Source organism: Mirounga angustirostris, unplaced genomic scaffold, assembly GCF_029215605.1.
Source record: "Mirounga angustirostris isolate CCGP_5_RB_7025 unplaced genomic scaffold, mMirAng1.0.hap1 SCAF_14, whole genome shotgun sequence".
In the NCBI taxonomy this organism is placed as follows: domain Eukaryota; kingdom Metazoa; phylum Chordata; class Mammalia; order Carnivora; family Phocidae; genus Mirounga; species Mirounga angustirostris.
In genome coordinates this window covers 49862049-49877487 of record NW_026991722.1, presented here as the reverse complement: position 1 = coordinate 49877487, position 15439 = coordinate 49862049, and the positions used below count along the sequence as shown (strand labels likewise).

At 42.4% G+C, this 15439-nt stretch overlaps 1 protein-coding gene across 1 annotated transcript; it reads right to left on the bottom strand.

The window, feature by feature from the left end:
* Positions 1-5036: 5036 nt before the first annotated feature.
* Positions 5037-5717, bottom strand: CETN1 (centrin 1). Its single transcript, XM_045886397.2, has one exon. It carries the CDS (start codon positions 5715-5717, stop codon positions 5199-5201), a length of 519 nt encoding a protein of 172 aa, XP_045742353.1. The 3' UTR covers positions 5037-5198.
* Between the last annotated feature and the right edge of the window lie 9722 nt (positions 5718-15439).

The following is a 15439-nucleotide window of genomic DNA, read 5'->3' as shown; positions in this document are numbered from 1 at the left end:
TAGAAAAAAAGAACAGAAGCATAGCTGGAAAATCACAAAATAGTTGAGATTAAATAATAGACTTCTAAATAGCAGATGGGCCAAAGAATTCTCAAGAAAAATTAAAACATATCTGGAACTAAATAAAAATGCAATTGCAACCTATCAAAATGAGGGGAATAAGACAAGAGCAATGCTTAGAGAGAAATTTATGGCATCCAATGCATATATTAGAAAAGAAGAAAGATTTAAAAACAATAATATAATCTGTTGCTTTAGGAAACTAGAAAAAGAAGGGGTATGTCTGGGATCAGGCACAAGCAGGGCCAAAGGGCCCAAGTAGGCTGCACGAGAAGGAAGTCCCCCATGTCATCCACCAAGTTGCACCAGAGCCTTTCCCTCAGCTCCTACCTATGACCACATGGGAATAAAGAAAAATAAATAAAGAAAAAAAGGTTGAATTTGGTTCAAGGATTTGTCAGCTTGGTATAATGAACTATGATACAATGCAGCACTACTCAAAGGTGGATCAGAAAGATATCAGTGAGAAGGGAGGTCCTCCCAAAGGATAGAATTTCTGGTCGTGTGCTTGGTCTTCCATTTTGTGTAGAAAGAGAAGTGGCCTAGGATTAGAATATATGTGGACTCACAGAATGGTGACCAACCAGTTCGGTGATTTTTTAGTGCCCTGGAAAAGGAAACACCAGGGCTAAATATCACTCACCTATCTGAGAGTGCCAATCATAGAAGAGACACCAAACAACCAAGAAGACAGGATGACTTGGTCAGTTGACATCAGTCTGCCTCTGTCTTGGCTGCCCGAGTGCTGGCACAATAGGCACATGAAAGGAGTAGTCATTGTGGCAGAGATGGAAACTATGCACAAGCCCAACAGCATAGCTGCTAAACAAATGCAGAACAGCACTGCTCGCAAGGAGATGAATTGGCCTCTTAATGTTAAGTACTCTAATTTGATCCCTTCTACTCTGGAAAGACCAGTGACTCATCTTGATTGGACTGGATACATATTTCAGTCATGAGTTTGCCTTTGCCTGCAGAGCTTCAGCCAACACCATATCTGGGTATTTATCCTCCCAACATGGGATCCCACATAATATTACATTGGACCAAGGGACCCACTCCACAGGAAAGGAGGTGCAGTGACCAGTGATGATGATCAGCAGTGCAGGAGTAGGCATATAGCCACAGAATCTAGTGGTCCAGAATGGAGTTGTTGAAAGCTTCTATAAGCTTTATTGCTGATAGAACAAAGGAAAAGCCTGTTGAAGATGCCTTTGAGGGGCCAGCTTGGACATTATAACCAGTGAAGATGGAGTACCATCCTCCAGGATGCAGCATATGCTCTAAATAAATGACCCATTATATGCTGTGATATCTCTTAAGCAGAATGCATGGGTCCAATAAACCAAGGGTAGAAGTAGCTCTCACCTTAATTCCCATTCATTTGCTCTTTAATTTGTGCTTCTCATCCCCACAACCTTGGATAATGTGTATTTAGAGATCTTGGTTTCGATAGGAGGCAGCTTCCACCAGTGGGCACAGCAACAAAACTATTAAATTTCTGTGTGCCACCCAATCATGGTAGGTTCCTCATGCCAAGAGAGCAATAGTCAAGTAAAGGAATTGCCATCCATACATAAGTAAGGGATCTTGGTCATCAAGCTGCAGGAAGAATATGGAAAGAATATGTTTGGTACCCAGGTATTGCACTTGGTGCCCTTTCATTTATTTGTTGAGGGTGAGGGGAATCTAGATTGGATAGGAGGGAGCTAAGTACTATCTGTGGCCTCGATATCAGCTTCTGCATCAGGAGCTGTAGTTTGCCCCTCTAATCTTCCTTTTGTAAGATTCTCTCAGGAAGAGCGATCCATCTGACTTTTGAATTTGCTTCTCACAGAACTTACAGAAGGCTAGTGGATCTAAGTGGTGTAAGGGGTAGACTGCAGTGGAAGCTGTGGGGCACTGCCTACATCTCCCCTCTGGCCTTGCACTTCGGAACTGAAGTCCTCATCCCTCCAGGTGCTGAGAGTGCTGACAGCTAGTAGTTTGCAACTGAATTCTCCCTCCCAGTGGTTACCCTCGACCGAGGAGGGTCACCTTGCTCAGGGTCATACCACTCTCTTGGGGAAATGGACTGTCAATTAGTGAAAAGTTTTAAAAGCCCAACTTTCTTGTCCCAATTTGAGGCATCTCTGCAGGGTCATCCTCACTCCAGAACTCCTTATGGGATCATCTGAGTCCTTTGTTGTGACTGCATCACAGCCCAACTCCTCCCTCTGCCCAGTCCTGGTTTCTTCCTTCATACATGAGAATACACTTGAATAAACTTCCTGCACATAAATCTCAGACTCGAAGTCTACTTCCCATGAAAACTAACCTGCAACAATCTAAAGAGTTGGAACTATTCCTTCCAATATCTTCTTAAACATAACTAAGATGTCTTTAAGGGGGGCGGAGGGACCTTTTACTGTTCTCTGCTTATTTAGGGCATTCACTTTCTTGATATATTTTTTTTAAGATTTATTTATTTATTTATTTATTTATTTATTTATTTATTTATTAGAGGAGGGGCAGGGACAGAGGGAGAGGGAGAGAATCCTCAAGCAGACTCCCCACTGAGCAGGGACCCCTATGTGGGACTTGATCCCAGGACCCAGAGATCACAACCTGAGCTGAAATCAAGAGTCAGATGCTTAACCAACTGAGCCACCCAGGTGCCCCACTTTCTTGGTATTATTACAACTTTAATACAGTCATATTTTCATCCTTGGCTCTAAGCTCTGCTTTTCATGTTACATTTGTCATTAGAAAGAAAGGGCTTATCCATGAGGTCTCTAAACAGTTCACATGGGTTTCTTTGGTCTGCTTCCTGCTTCTTTATTGGGGCCATTTGTGATAGCCCAGTGGAAATTATTTTCTTAGTTCTTCCCAACATATACAGCTGTGTTCCCCCATCTGCAAAAAGATATCTATAAGTTTTCTTTGAATTTCTTGTGTTTTACCTTTGTAAAGACTAGGCTGTATGTAAAGACTAAGACCCAGCCAGACATATATGATTAACTTCTCTTAAAATTCAAATTCAAATATCAGTCTGGGCCTGCTCTTATCATCGCCCTTTCCCATCTTTCCCCTCATCCTCTAAAGTATGAACCAGTTGAGAAGCAAGACTAATAGTTCATTGTGAAATTCTTCCTTAGCAGTAAATGAGATTCAGAAATATTCTAGAGCTCCCTTCCCTTGTGTGGGATGGATTGTGCCCTCAGGGCAACCCTTTATGTATTGGGCTACAGCCTCCACAGTTGACCCCAGGGCATTTGGGCAGCCTGACTGCTGGGCTTCAGCCCGGGTTCCTGGTTTTCACTTCTATCCTCTGTTGGGACAGGAGCCGAGATTGAACCTAGTCCAGTTGGCTGAGGCTCTGACCCTTTTGCGTAGTTTCTGCCAACTTTTTTTGTTTCTGGTATTTCTACCTTGATCCATATGTAGATCCTTGGGCCAAGATTCTGGTCAACAGGATGCCAGGAAGTCTTGCTTCCCAGAATGCCATACTCTTCCCCTTGCCCTCAGATCAGGCCCTTCAGACTGATGCTGGCCCAAATTGCAGCTGTATCCTCTACAACTGCACCTGTATCCACACTAAGACCCTGAACCTGAACTGTTAGCATTTGCAGCCTGGTTGAATTCCCCTGCCCTGTGCCAGCCACCTCAGCAAAATTCTTTCTCACAGCGAATGCCCACATACCCATCACTTCAGCTAGTACTACTGCTTTGACAAATTAGTCCCTGTTAATGAGAATTAAGCTCAGAGTAGTAGTTTCCCTGATTAGATCCACCACCCTCTGAAGGGTAAAATTGCTGGCAAAGCAAGTGAAAAATTTTCCAGAATTTCAGTATTATCTTAATGGGACTTTGTATGAAGATTTAATTTAGGTTTAGTTGTGGCCAAAATGTCTTGCCTGTTTAATAGTTTTGTTGCCTATTATCAAAACATTAGTCTAGGCTCCATCTTAGCAGATAGATTATATTATCGTCCCATAATTATATTATTTAAATTTTCTCTAATTTCAGATTTATAGATATTCAAAAGGGTAGCTTTCTTATTTCAAAATAAGAAAGGCTTAATTTAGAACAGAGAACAAGTAATATCAACACACACAGAAGCCACAGTGAAATAGTGTCCTGGGATTATAAAATAGAGAATCACTTACATGCCAAATGCTCTGGCATCAACTATACACCAGAGGGGGAAAATCAAGTATTAAGAACTAAGATATTCTAAGAATTAGCATGTAGATACTGGCTTGTAATAAAGCAATAATAAAATGAAGGTTATTATAATACAGTGTAACTAAAATGCTAGCTGATCTTTCCAAGGACAGATAAGTAGCTTAAAATGAATTCTATTTTTTACAGTTTCCTAAATGAAGATCTACATTTGTAAGATATTTACTCAAAATCATTTTTAGCTTAATCTCTTAAGCAAATTATTCTTTGGTTGGGCCAATATTAAATTAAATTTTATTTTGTAGCCCTGGTATACATCTGGCCCTGGATAATATACAGTGGATGAGTTATACACAAAAGAAGGATCATTTGTATGGATGTAGTCAGAGAATAGACAAAACTGCAAAATTTACCGCCACCCAACTACAAGCTTATACTTTAGAACAGCACCTTTCCTGAGCCTAGTAAGTGTAAGTGGCTGCACTGTCCTCCTTCAAACCAATATTCGGTTAAATGAAAAGTAATGGCTAGGATGACCCGCTGGCCAATTCCACCTCATCATGCTAAAATAATGACTTGAATTTAAGGAATAATATGTGAAGCAAGATAATATAAGACCACCAAAGAAGTGACAAGGGAATCGCATGGCTGTTTGTCCCAAGAAGCCAGCCTACCTTCCTTCAGTTCAATGGTTGTCCACCAAAGCAGGGCAGGTGAGCGAGGGGACTGAAGCATCGGGTCTTTATTCAACCTAATGTACTCCAGGTCTGCTTTTGAGAATTAAAAACCAAAACTCACATTAAAAACATCTTTAAAATTCTATAATTGAGCCAGAGATCTGGAAATAGAAATATCTAAACAAATTGGGGGTGAGAGGATAGTGCTGTCCTCTAACTCAAGGTTTCACAAAATGGAAGCAGGGAACCCAGCAAGTCACTCGACTTCTCTACACATGCTTGCGGAAGAAAGCGGCTTTAATACAAGTTGGTCTTTTTCATGATCCGAAGAAATTCTTCCTCGTTCACTTCACCATCTCCATCTCGATCGGCTTCATCTATCATTTCCTGCAGCTCCTCGTCGGTGAGGTTTTCCCCTAACTCGCTGGCCACGCGCTTTAGGTTTTTGAAAGAGATCTTCCCAGTTTCATCATCATCAAAGAGCCTGAAAGCCTTCAGGATTTCTTCTTTGGTGTCTTTCTCGGCCATCTTCTGAGTCATTACGGCCAAAAAGTCATTGAAGCTGATCTTCCCCGTGCCTTCCTTGTCCACCTCGGAGATCATCTTCTTCATCTCTTCCTTCCTGGGTTCAAAGCCCAGCGCTCTCATGGCCACCTTCAGCTCCTTCACGTCGATGGTCCCACTGCCGTCAGCATCGAAGAGGTCAAATGCTTCGCGAACTTCTTGCTTCTGATCTTCAGTGAGTTCAGGCTTAGGGCCCACCTTTCTTTTCTGGCTGGTAGAGGCCACAGTTGACTTCTTAAAGCTGGAAGCCATAGTCCGTTGTCGGCTGTTACCTCTAACGGTGCCACCGCAGCCGCAGTGCTTGCGCGGGGCGACCCCACCTGGAGCGCATGCGCACGGCCTCTCCCCATTCGTTTCCAAAGCTTTCCCTCGTGTTCTCCCAGGGAGACCTGCCTCCCTAAGCCCGCCGTGTCTGCGAGACTTCCTTGACGTTATAATCCACGGTTCCCTCGGTTATCACCCAGTTTCCACGAGCTGAGACGTGGGTTGGCAAGAAGTGGCTGTAGCCACAGTTGTCTTCCATAATGTTTGCCTCTTGCTGTTCTGTCCAGGCCATTTGCCAGCATCCAGAGGACCAGGTTTATAGGGTAATTTGGAAGTCCTTCTCCTCTCCTCTTCTATACAGATTAAAACAAACAAGCAAAAAAAAAAAAAAAAAAAGCCCTCTTGGAGTTAAAAACGAAACAAAACAAAACAAAAAGCCTCCTCTTAGTCTGAAGTTACCTAAGGCTAAATTTAGGATAATCAAGATGGAGCTTGATCCCTTGGCATTAAATGTGGGGAAGAAGGAGAGAGAATATTAAGGCACAGCATGTGTTCAACTTGACATAAATGGAAAACAGATAAAATGGAAAAAGTTATGTATAAAATTTGTAGAAGTTTGTCTTCTGACATTACACTCAACAATAATAAAACTTCACTGGCTTATTCAGCATATGCCGAAATATGAAATGTAATATCCAAATGTATGATTTACTTTCAGTGTTTCAATTTTACATACTCAGTGTAATTACACTTGAATAACAGTCTTAATTTCATTCACTAGGCTTTTCGTTTGGAAAGGGGTTGAAATACTACTTTCTGGTATTTTTTTAAAGACTCTAGCAGCATATTATTACTCTCACTGTTTATCATCTAGTTGGGGCTGTGCTGAAATCCCCACTCTCATAGCCCTGCTTTGGCAGTGGAAATGGGAGCGTATGATGCAGTACATGTTGGGACTAAAAATTGCCTCCTGAGAACAAAGGAGCAAGAGAAAAATGGGAGGTTTTTAAGTGAAAAGAAAGGAAAGAGTCATCAAGTAGGCCCATAAAAGGAATTGCCTTTAGAATTGCTGTATGTTTCTTTAAATATATTTTGAAGATCTGACATTTTAGCATTCTTTTCCCCTGCAAACCTCAACTTATTAGTACTTGATCAGTTACAAAGAAGGCACTTTCAAAAGTTTTTAAGACTTTTTATATCCCCAGTATCTAGAACAGTGCTTGACACATAGTAGGTAGATTAATAAATATTTGTTGACTAAGTGAATGAGAGTTACTATTGGTTTTAAAATACTTCTGAATTGTCCAAATAAAACCAACAACCTCCCCCCCCCCCCCAGATTAAATTATGCTGGGAGTGTTTTACAAATCCAGTGTTTTTTTTTGTTTTTTTTTAAATTAGTGAGCAGATATTGTTTACATGATCTGTTTAATAGCTAGATCTTACTACCTGCCCCAATTGATATGTGACATAATGGACAGAGGGCCTGAGTATAGGGTTTCTAAAAGTCAGGGTAACTTACCTCTGGCATCTCCCACCTCTTGCCTCCCAGCACTTGTCACAGTGTCAACCCAAAGTAGACTTGGCAAGTAGACACTGCCATTGCCCATCTTTCAACACTGCAAATCCTCCTGTTTTCTTAACCAGGTCAAAAAGCCTGGGATCTTATCCCAACCCCATGCCTTGTTATCTCTGTGACTCGAGAAAGTCACTTAACCTCCCAGACTCAGTTGAGACATTTGCAGAGTAGACATAATAATATAGCTTCCTAATAGGGCTCCCGTGCATGTTCAGTGAGCTACTCCAGGAATTGTTCCCTAGTGGGGACCAAACAGGGCTGGGTAATTGTTAGTTGAATCTGGATTTTTCCTAGACATTGTGCATTTCTTTTGACATCCGCTCCTCTGCCCAAATTCAAGCCAAGCTATGATGTGTTGGGAAAAATTGAAGGATAGAAGCTGCCTTCTATAGAGCTACATTTGGGCCAAGCTGAGCTCAAAGCAAAACGGTTGTCATAGTTTCCAGATGTGTGCAATCAGCAGTCACAACTAGGGGCCACCAAGAGCAACCTTCATAGAAAACAGTGCCCTCAGCCAGAGTCAGCTGTTGGTGGGGAGTTACTTTATATTCATAATCTGTAATCTGATTTAAAAAGGGAAGGGAAACTTACACGGATTGTATGCCTAGCATTGCGCTTGCTCCTTGCATTTGGTCTCATTAAATCCCTGCCATCATTTCCCCACTCTGCAATGAAGAAAAATGAGGCCCAGGAGAGGCCGGTAACATATCCAGTGGTACACAGCCAATAAATGGTGGCTCTGGGATTTTAAACCTTGGCCTGTCTGAGTCCAATGCTGAGGCTTTGTTCACCACAGCATGCTGCCTTCTCTAAAAATTGAGATTATTACCAAGATGTAGTATCACTGGGAATATATGATCCTGCTTTTCTTCCCTAAATGTATCAATAATTAAGCATCTTGCCTAGAAAGATTTAACAGGATTTTCTAGGATCTCAGATGGGGTCTCATTCTGGGGTAAGCCAATGAGAAAAAGAGCAATATGCCTGGTATTTACATTTATTTTTCCATTCTGCCTCATTCCATTCCTTGCTTTCAGCTCTTGGTACAAGGTAGTGAGAAGTAGTCTGGGCAAAGTGCTTTCAGTTGTCATTAGTGAGAGTCTATATAGTGCTTATGAAAATCAGCTTCATTGCCTTCAAGTCACGTTTTAAGTTCTAATGAGACCGACATAAAGTAAATGAGATGTCCTGGAAAATCAATGGATAAGAGTGGCTTGGTTTTGTTTTGCTTTTGCCCTTAAAGCTTTTGTACTATAATGTCCTAGGTAATATGCTAAATCAGTTGTCAATTTTCTGAGAGGGGGAGAGGAGATGCTTGTTTAATGGAATGGTCATGGAAGCTTAACAGCTGGAAGGGGGTAAAAAAAAGAGGTGCCGGAATTCCACAACAGGGTCTGGAGTTAGTCAAGACCAAGAGAAAGGACCCATGCAGCTTGCTTATTCTAATTATTTGGTTTTCCATTTGACCTGCATGGCATGAAAAAAGGTGAAGCTCAGGAGTCTTTTAAAATTTAAGTTGCACTCAGCAAATTCAGCAAATTCCAGGTGCCACCCAAGGCAGAAAACATGCACAATAAAGTTTCTTTATTGCTGCCTATTTACTTTCCAACAAATGCAGAACAGAGAAAATGCAAATGTTTGACACTTGTGCATAAGCAGGACAACTGTGCCCGTGTGGTGGATGGGTGATTCCCAAACCAACAGTAACAGAACTACACTATTTATTCTTGAATACGTGGAGCCATTTACAAGAAATGGCCTCAGCAGCAAGAGTTTTACAATCCCGGTGGTCTCTGAATGAGACTATGAAGTCCAGTCCAGTGACTCAACCCAAGCCTTTTTGGCAAGCCCAGGAATAGACTTAAGTGTCCAGCCAAAGGCTACATAATTGCTCATTTCATGAACCCCAGAAATAAAGAAATACTCCTCTCAGATATAAAATCAGACTGTGTTTTAGAAAAGTTTACCAGAATCTCACACTGCTTCTCAAACTTTCATCCAAATACTCCTAATAGCAAAGGAGGTATAAAGCACTTCTTTGGGATCCAGGGAAACATTTGGAAGAAGCCTACACCAAGCATGAAAGGTCTTTATAATTCCGTATTTTATCTTAAAAAAAAAAGGATTTTGCTTTTTGCTTCATAGCACATTTGCCAATTCTATTATGGTTTTAAATGATTGACCATCAAGCAAATTTGATTCCCTCGAAGAAAATGCACTGTACTTATTTTGTGACTTTAAGTATACCGCAAGGACGTGAGCAGGGGAGAGGAGAACCTTATGTGTTTTAGCAAACTTGGATGGAGGATCTAATGTAGAGCTTGAGATGGAAAAAATAAAGATTGACAGTGTTTCCCTTCTGCTCCCAATGAAGATCCACTCCACTTATACATCATTTGGATTTGGAAGAAAAAAAAACAGGAGGAGGAAGGAAAAGTGTGGGAAGGAGAGGAAGGAAGATAAATGAATGTCCAGAGCATTTGAACTTGAGAGGTGGAGTGAAATTAAATGCATCCAATGAAAGAATGACTGCCCTCTCTTCCCAGAGCCCAGATTAGTCCAACTTAAGCATTGCTTTGATGGAAACAAGCTGAGAAAAGATACAATCTATGTTGATATAAACTCAAAGCAGAACCTCACGGGATTTATGAGCCAGCAGTCATACTACCCTGCTGTCTGAAGAGGGCCCACAAGTGCGGGCAAATGACAGAAAATGCAGAACCAAGAGGCCTGGAAGTGGCTTGCTTGGATTTTTAAAATATCTCCTAGACTAAGCTATTGATTTACCCTTTGATCCACCTTCTTTTATTCTCCAAGGCCCCTGAGACATCAGCATCTAAACTGGCTCCAAGGCTGTTAACCGAGGAGAATTTTCTGCTTACCAGGGATAGAAAGGTCAAAAGCCCACAGGGGTGTTCGTAACACAAGATGAGCCAAGTGGGCTGCATGTTCAGGGTGTATTTAGGGATTAGCAGTGACCTGGAGAGTTTGTGCCCTTTTAAAAGACATTGAAATTCAAATTTAAAAACAGAACAAATGAAATGACTGCACAGGCCCAAGAAAACAGGTCTTGCGGAAAACAGGTCAGGCAGAACTTGGCCTTTGGACTGCATGTTCATCCAGGCCTTGTACTGGCCACTTCTTCTGCTGGGGTTCATGTACTAAGGATGCTTTTCAGAGAAAAGGACAGAGAGAGAAGGAAAATTGAATCCTAGCTCAAAGCGCATTCATGCCTAGTTCCTTGAGTACAGCATAAAGATCGTTACTGAAGGACAGACCATGCTATGAGCCAGCCCAGTAGGGGAAAGTGACCTGCTACAGATGGAGCGCTAATCTGTTTGATTTTCTCCCCTGAACCAGCTTGGAGAGGAGGAGCCCTCTCTGTTTGCTGTGTCTCTGTGTCCTTATCCACCAGCACCCCTTTGGCCTAGAGGCCCCTGTGTTTGGCAGTGAGACCCATCCAGGTCCACTTTTAGAGACCAGCCCTGAGGTCCTATGCAAGGCACAGTGAGGGAGCAGAATAGCTGGGACTGGGACCCTTTCCCATAGAGGCCACAACAGCCACGTTTTCAGAAGTCTGCTCCCCAACTCATTGGAAATTGGGGAAACTAAATGAAAGTGACAGTAGAAGGAAATATAATGCTTTTGTGAAAAAGACATTTTTCAAAAATTTCGAGTAGTAGATAATAAGAATCAGTTCTATGACTGCAATATACATTTTAAAATAAGCTTCTGAACTCAATTACAGTTGCTCTGCATTTCAAAGTTTAGCAGTGTGTCAGCAAACAAAGCATCAAAGGAAACCAGTAGGTCATGTTAGGAATCCCTTCATCAACAAGTAATCATATTACAGCTCCCTCCTGCTAAGCCTCTAAATGGGAAAGTGGGTACAAATTAGGGCAGGAGGAGATGATGTCTTCTCATCCATTCCAGTTGGCAACTGACCATCCCCATGGAGGTTTTTCATTTAGATGCTGGTTAAACATCTTTTGAAACTCAGTGGGTTCACCACCGGGAATTGCTGTCCCTCTACTTTGCGTGATGTTCCGCATTTGCTACTTTGCATCTACAAAGTCCTTTCCAAATTCCTTTGGTTTCTGGATCATTCTTATCTGAAATCCATGTCCTTTTGTTTTTGTTTTTTTTCCCTTGGCACCAGCCAGGGTTCCTTTTGCTCAGAATGCTGTGCATGGGATAAAGCTTAGGATGGAAACTGGGTCATTTACTTGTGGTATTGTTTTCAATTGCACCTCATACAAAGTGTTTGCCTGCCAGGGTGATTTCAGGCCCCATTGCATTAGTGTGAGTCCACAGTTGGTTAATTTTAAAGCTCCCCAAATCCTCTAAGAACAGTTTCAACAGGCACTTTGAAAAATAACTTAAGGATTAAAAAAAACAACAACAACGTAAGGATAAAAGAGGGGAACAAGTCAAGGGGAGAAAGAGGATACACATTAGCTTTTAGACATAAACTTACACTTCAGATCGTCTACCAAGTTGGTTTGAAAAAGATGGGGAGGATTCATATCTTACCACAGATCTGTCTATGTGAATTTATCAAAATCCTGAGTATTTAGTAAATTCTAAGAAAGTGATCATTATTTAGCCTTTCTTTCTGCTTAAAAAGTGTGAACATCCTGATTTCCTAGCAGTCAACTTTTAGACACTAAGGCATAAACTAGACATTTTATCTTACATATTGTTCAAAACAAAGGAAAGGGCACTTTAGAATTCCTGGTTTGTTAGGGATTAATTTAGAATACACAAAGCAAATATATTTGAATTTAGCATGGGGGAACTCCAGAAATTTACAAGGCGAGGATTAATGTCCAGATAAATGGAAGAAGATTAAGAACATGTTCAGAATTGTATTCTTTAGCTTAGTGAAAAACAACTCACCAGCAGAGAGATCTCTCTCCTCCGAATGACTGTGGTTATCCACCTCTCCTAGACTCTATGGCAGCCCCAATGAGGAGAAGCCAGACACACTGCATCTATAGGTTACATTTTAGTCTGAGACAAGTTGTCTAAATTATGTCAGTGGTGACCAGATGGCCCATGTGCACAGGGCAGCAGTGTAGTGAGCTCAGAGCCCTGGGTGCCTGCCCTGGGATACCAGCATGACCACTCCTAGGTACATGACCTCAGGCAAGCTAAGCTCCAAATTCCTATGAAATGGGGTTGGAAAAGCAGTTAACTCACAGGACTGCAGTGGTGGGTAAGTGAGATAATCCATGTGATTTGGTGTCAGGGACTGAGCCACATGATGGTGAAATTTTTAAGGTGATTGTCATGTAGCCCCTGGCTCTGTTACCTGTTTACTAACACCCAAATATTTTATTCAGATCTCTCCAGTTTCATATTTATAACTTTTGATTATCAGGCTTACTTTTTATTAGTTTCTAAAATAACAGTTGCTTAAATAAACGAGATTTATTTCTCTCTTTTGCTTGGTCCCAGCTCACCTGGCTACTCAGATGGTCCCAGGACACCAAGCCCCTTCAGTATTATTGCTCTGGCCCTCCTAGGTGGTTTGCCCTTGTTACACAGTCTAAGAGGGCTCCCCATGTGCAGCGTCTTAGCCAGCAGGAAGGGAGATGTGTCCGGTTCCTTTTGAGAAACAAATCCTCTCCGCTCTACCTAACCGCTCCTCTGGTGCGCACAGCTGCCCCGGATTTGCCAGTTTGCACAGGTACAACCTGGTAGTGCTCACCTCCGCCCAAGCCTCTCACTTTCTGTTCTGGAGCTTCTCGGACATCCTGGCAAGTACAAGCCAGTGGGGTGTGAGAGTTAACCCCTTGACGAATGGTGGACAAGCACTGGTGGATCTCTCCCCTTGTGTCTCCCCCTCAGAAGGTACTATGGGATTGAGCGCTGGTCACCTGTAATAGTGGCCAGCTCTGTGACATATTCTTTTTTTTTTTTTTAAAGATTTTATTTATTTATTTGACAGAGAGAGACACAGTGAGAGAGGGAACACAAGCAGGGGGAGTGGGAGAGGGAGAAGCAGGCTTCCCGCTGAGCAGGGAGCCCGATGCGGGGCTCGATCCCAGGACCCTGGGATCAGGACCTGAGCCGAAGGCAGACGCTTAACGACTGAGCCACCCAGGAGCCCTCTGTGACATATTCTTGCGTTGACTTTCCTTCCTTCCTCGTCACACTTGCTCTTGTCACCTTCACTCCTGCTCCCTGGAATCACTTCCCAAATAAATCTGCAGTCAAGCTTCAGCTTCAGACTCTACTCTCAGGGGAGCCCAGGCTGAGAGAGGGGAGTACACAAGGACCCAGAAGTGGCCCACATCCCATCTGCTCACACTCAATTGGCCTCACATAGCTGCCAGGCAGACGGAGAAGTGAATTCTTTTTTTTTTTAAGCTTTATTTATTTATTTTAGAAAAAGAGGGAGAGAGAGTGTGTGTATGAGTACAGTGGGGAGGGTCAGAGGCAGAGGGAAAAAGAGTCTCAAGCAGACTCTGTGCTGAGCGTGGAGCCCCATATGGGCTCGACCCCACCACCCCGAGATCAGACCTGCGCCAAAACCAAGAGCTGGATGCCCAACTGACTGCGCCACCCAGGTGCCCCAAAGTGAATTCTTTATTGTGGGCTGCCATGCTCCCAGTTAAAGTCCATTACTGTGGAGGAAGTCTCTGCACATGATTCACTGCATATTTCTTTCAGTTAGACAGATGTGACTTTGCACAATTAAATACAACCCAGATAGGATACCAGGGGTTATGACCACTGGACTAAGGGACCCGAGATTTTGTCTGCATTCTTTTGACCCATTTTCTATGTGAACTTAAGCAGGTTGCTTCAGTCTTCTGGGCCTAAATGTCTTCATTTGTAAAATGGTGATAGTGATAACTCCTTTCATTCTGTGACTACATTACCTGACAGGTATGCCTACAGAGTGCGATCCAAGTTACCCCTTTAGTGGATGAGCTCACCCCGCCCACCAACCTGGGAAATAGTGATCAGCACTGGGTAAACATTTGCTGCTTAAAAGGTTGCACTGAAGTGGGCTCTTGCAGATCATCTCTCTTCATTTCATCATTAGTGCCTTCTCTTCCAAAAGATTATCTACCTTTGGAATTTATCCTTTTAAAAATAATCACGAGGAGAAAAGCGGAGGGGGAAGTTACCCATGACACTTGTTATGTGAGCCTAAGGGACAAAACTGCATTCTCTGTCTCCATCAATAACCTAAACTTTCAGACATGTAGGAATAGTTAAAGATTCCTTCTGGACTATTTTAAGGAGCAAATTTATTAGTTCTATAGCATCTCGTAATCCTGAGGTATTTAGGAAAACTACATTCTTTGGATTCTGAAACCCTGGCTGTTTCCCTGAGCTACTTCAAACAATGCAATTTTTGCTGACGGGGCACTCCCTGGGCCAGCAGTGTTGTTGAATTGTAAGTAAATAATCTTGAAACAAATCCATAGTTGACACACTGTCATATTATGTTTACTGCTCCAGAGGAGGGATTTATTCTGAGGATATTGAAAAATTCCATTGCTGTTTGGGGGAAGCGACAATTGGGATCACCCATAAATTAAAGTGACTGCCCTCTGTACCTAGATGTGGTCCGAAACATTGTGTATGCACTGAAATGTCATATGTGAAATAGAAGAGTGCTGGATAAAAATATATAATGTTACTAAATAAAAACAGATACCGTGGATATGACATTTAAACTGCCAAGTTTGGCTGCAGCTAGCAGCCGTCCTTCTCCCAGGATTAATAACATGGGAGTTCTGAAGGTGGAGCAGAAAAGCTAACTCAGTTCAACGGCATCCTGCTTTGGTTTAGCATAGATTTCATGATGTAACTTAGGTTGCCTTTAAAAAAAAAAGATTTATTTATTTATTTGAGAGAGAGAATGCCCACATGTGAGCTGGGGGGGGGGGGCAGAGGGAGAAAAGCTCAAGCCAAGTCCGCACTGAGCATGGAGCCCGATATGGGGCCAGATTGCATGACCCCTGAGATCATGACCTCAGCTGAAATCAGGAGTCGGCCACTCAACCCACTGAACAACCCAGGTGCCCCTAGGTGGCCTTTTTAAAAAATAGTTTAATATTTATTGAACCAGGTATGTCTTTCCCTGAAAGCAGGGTATTTGTTTTGTGAG

Bases quoted from the DNA above. Each gene is read 5' to 3' on its own strand.
- CETN1 (XM_045886397.2), bottom strand. From the start codon at position 5,717: ATGGCTTCCAGCTTTAAGAAGTCAACTGTGGCCTCTACCAGCCAGAAA.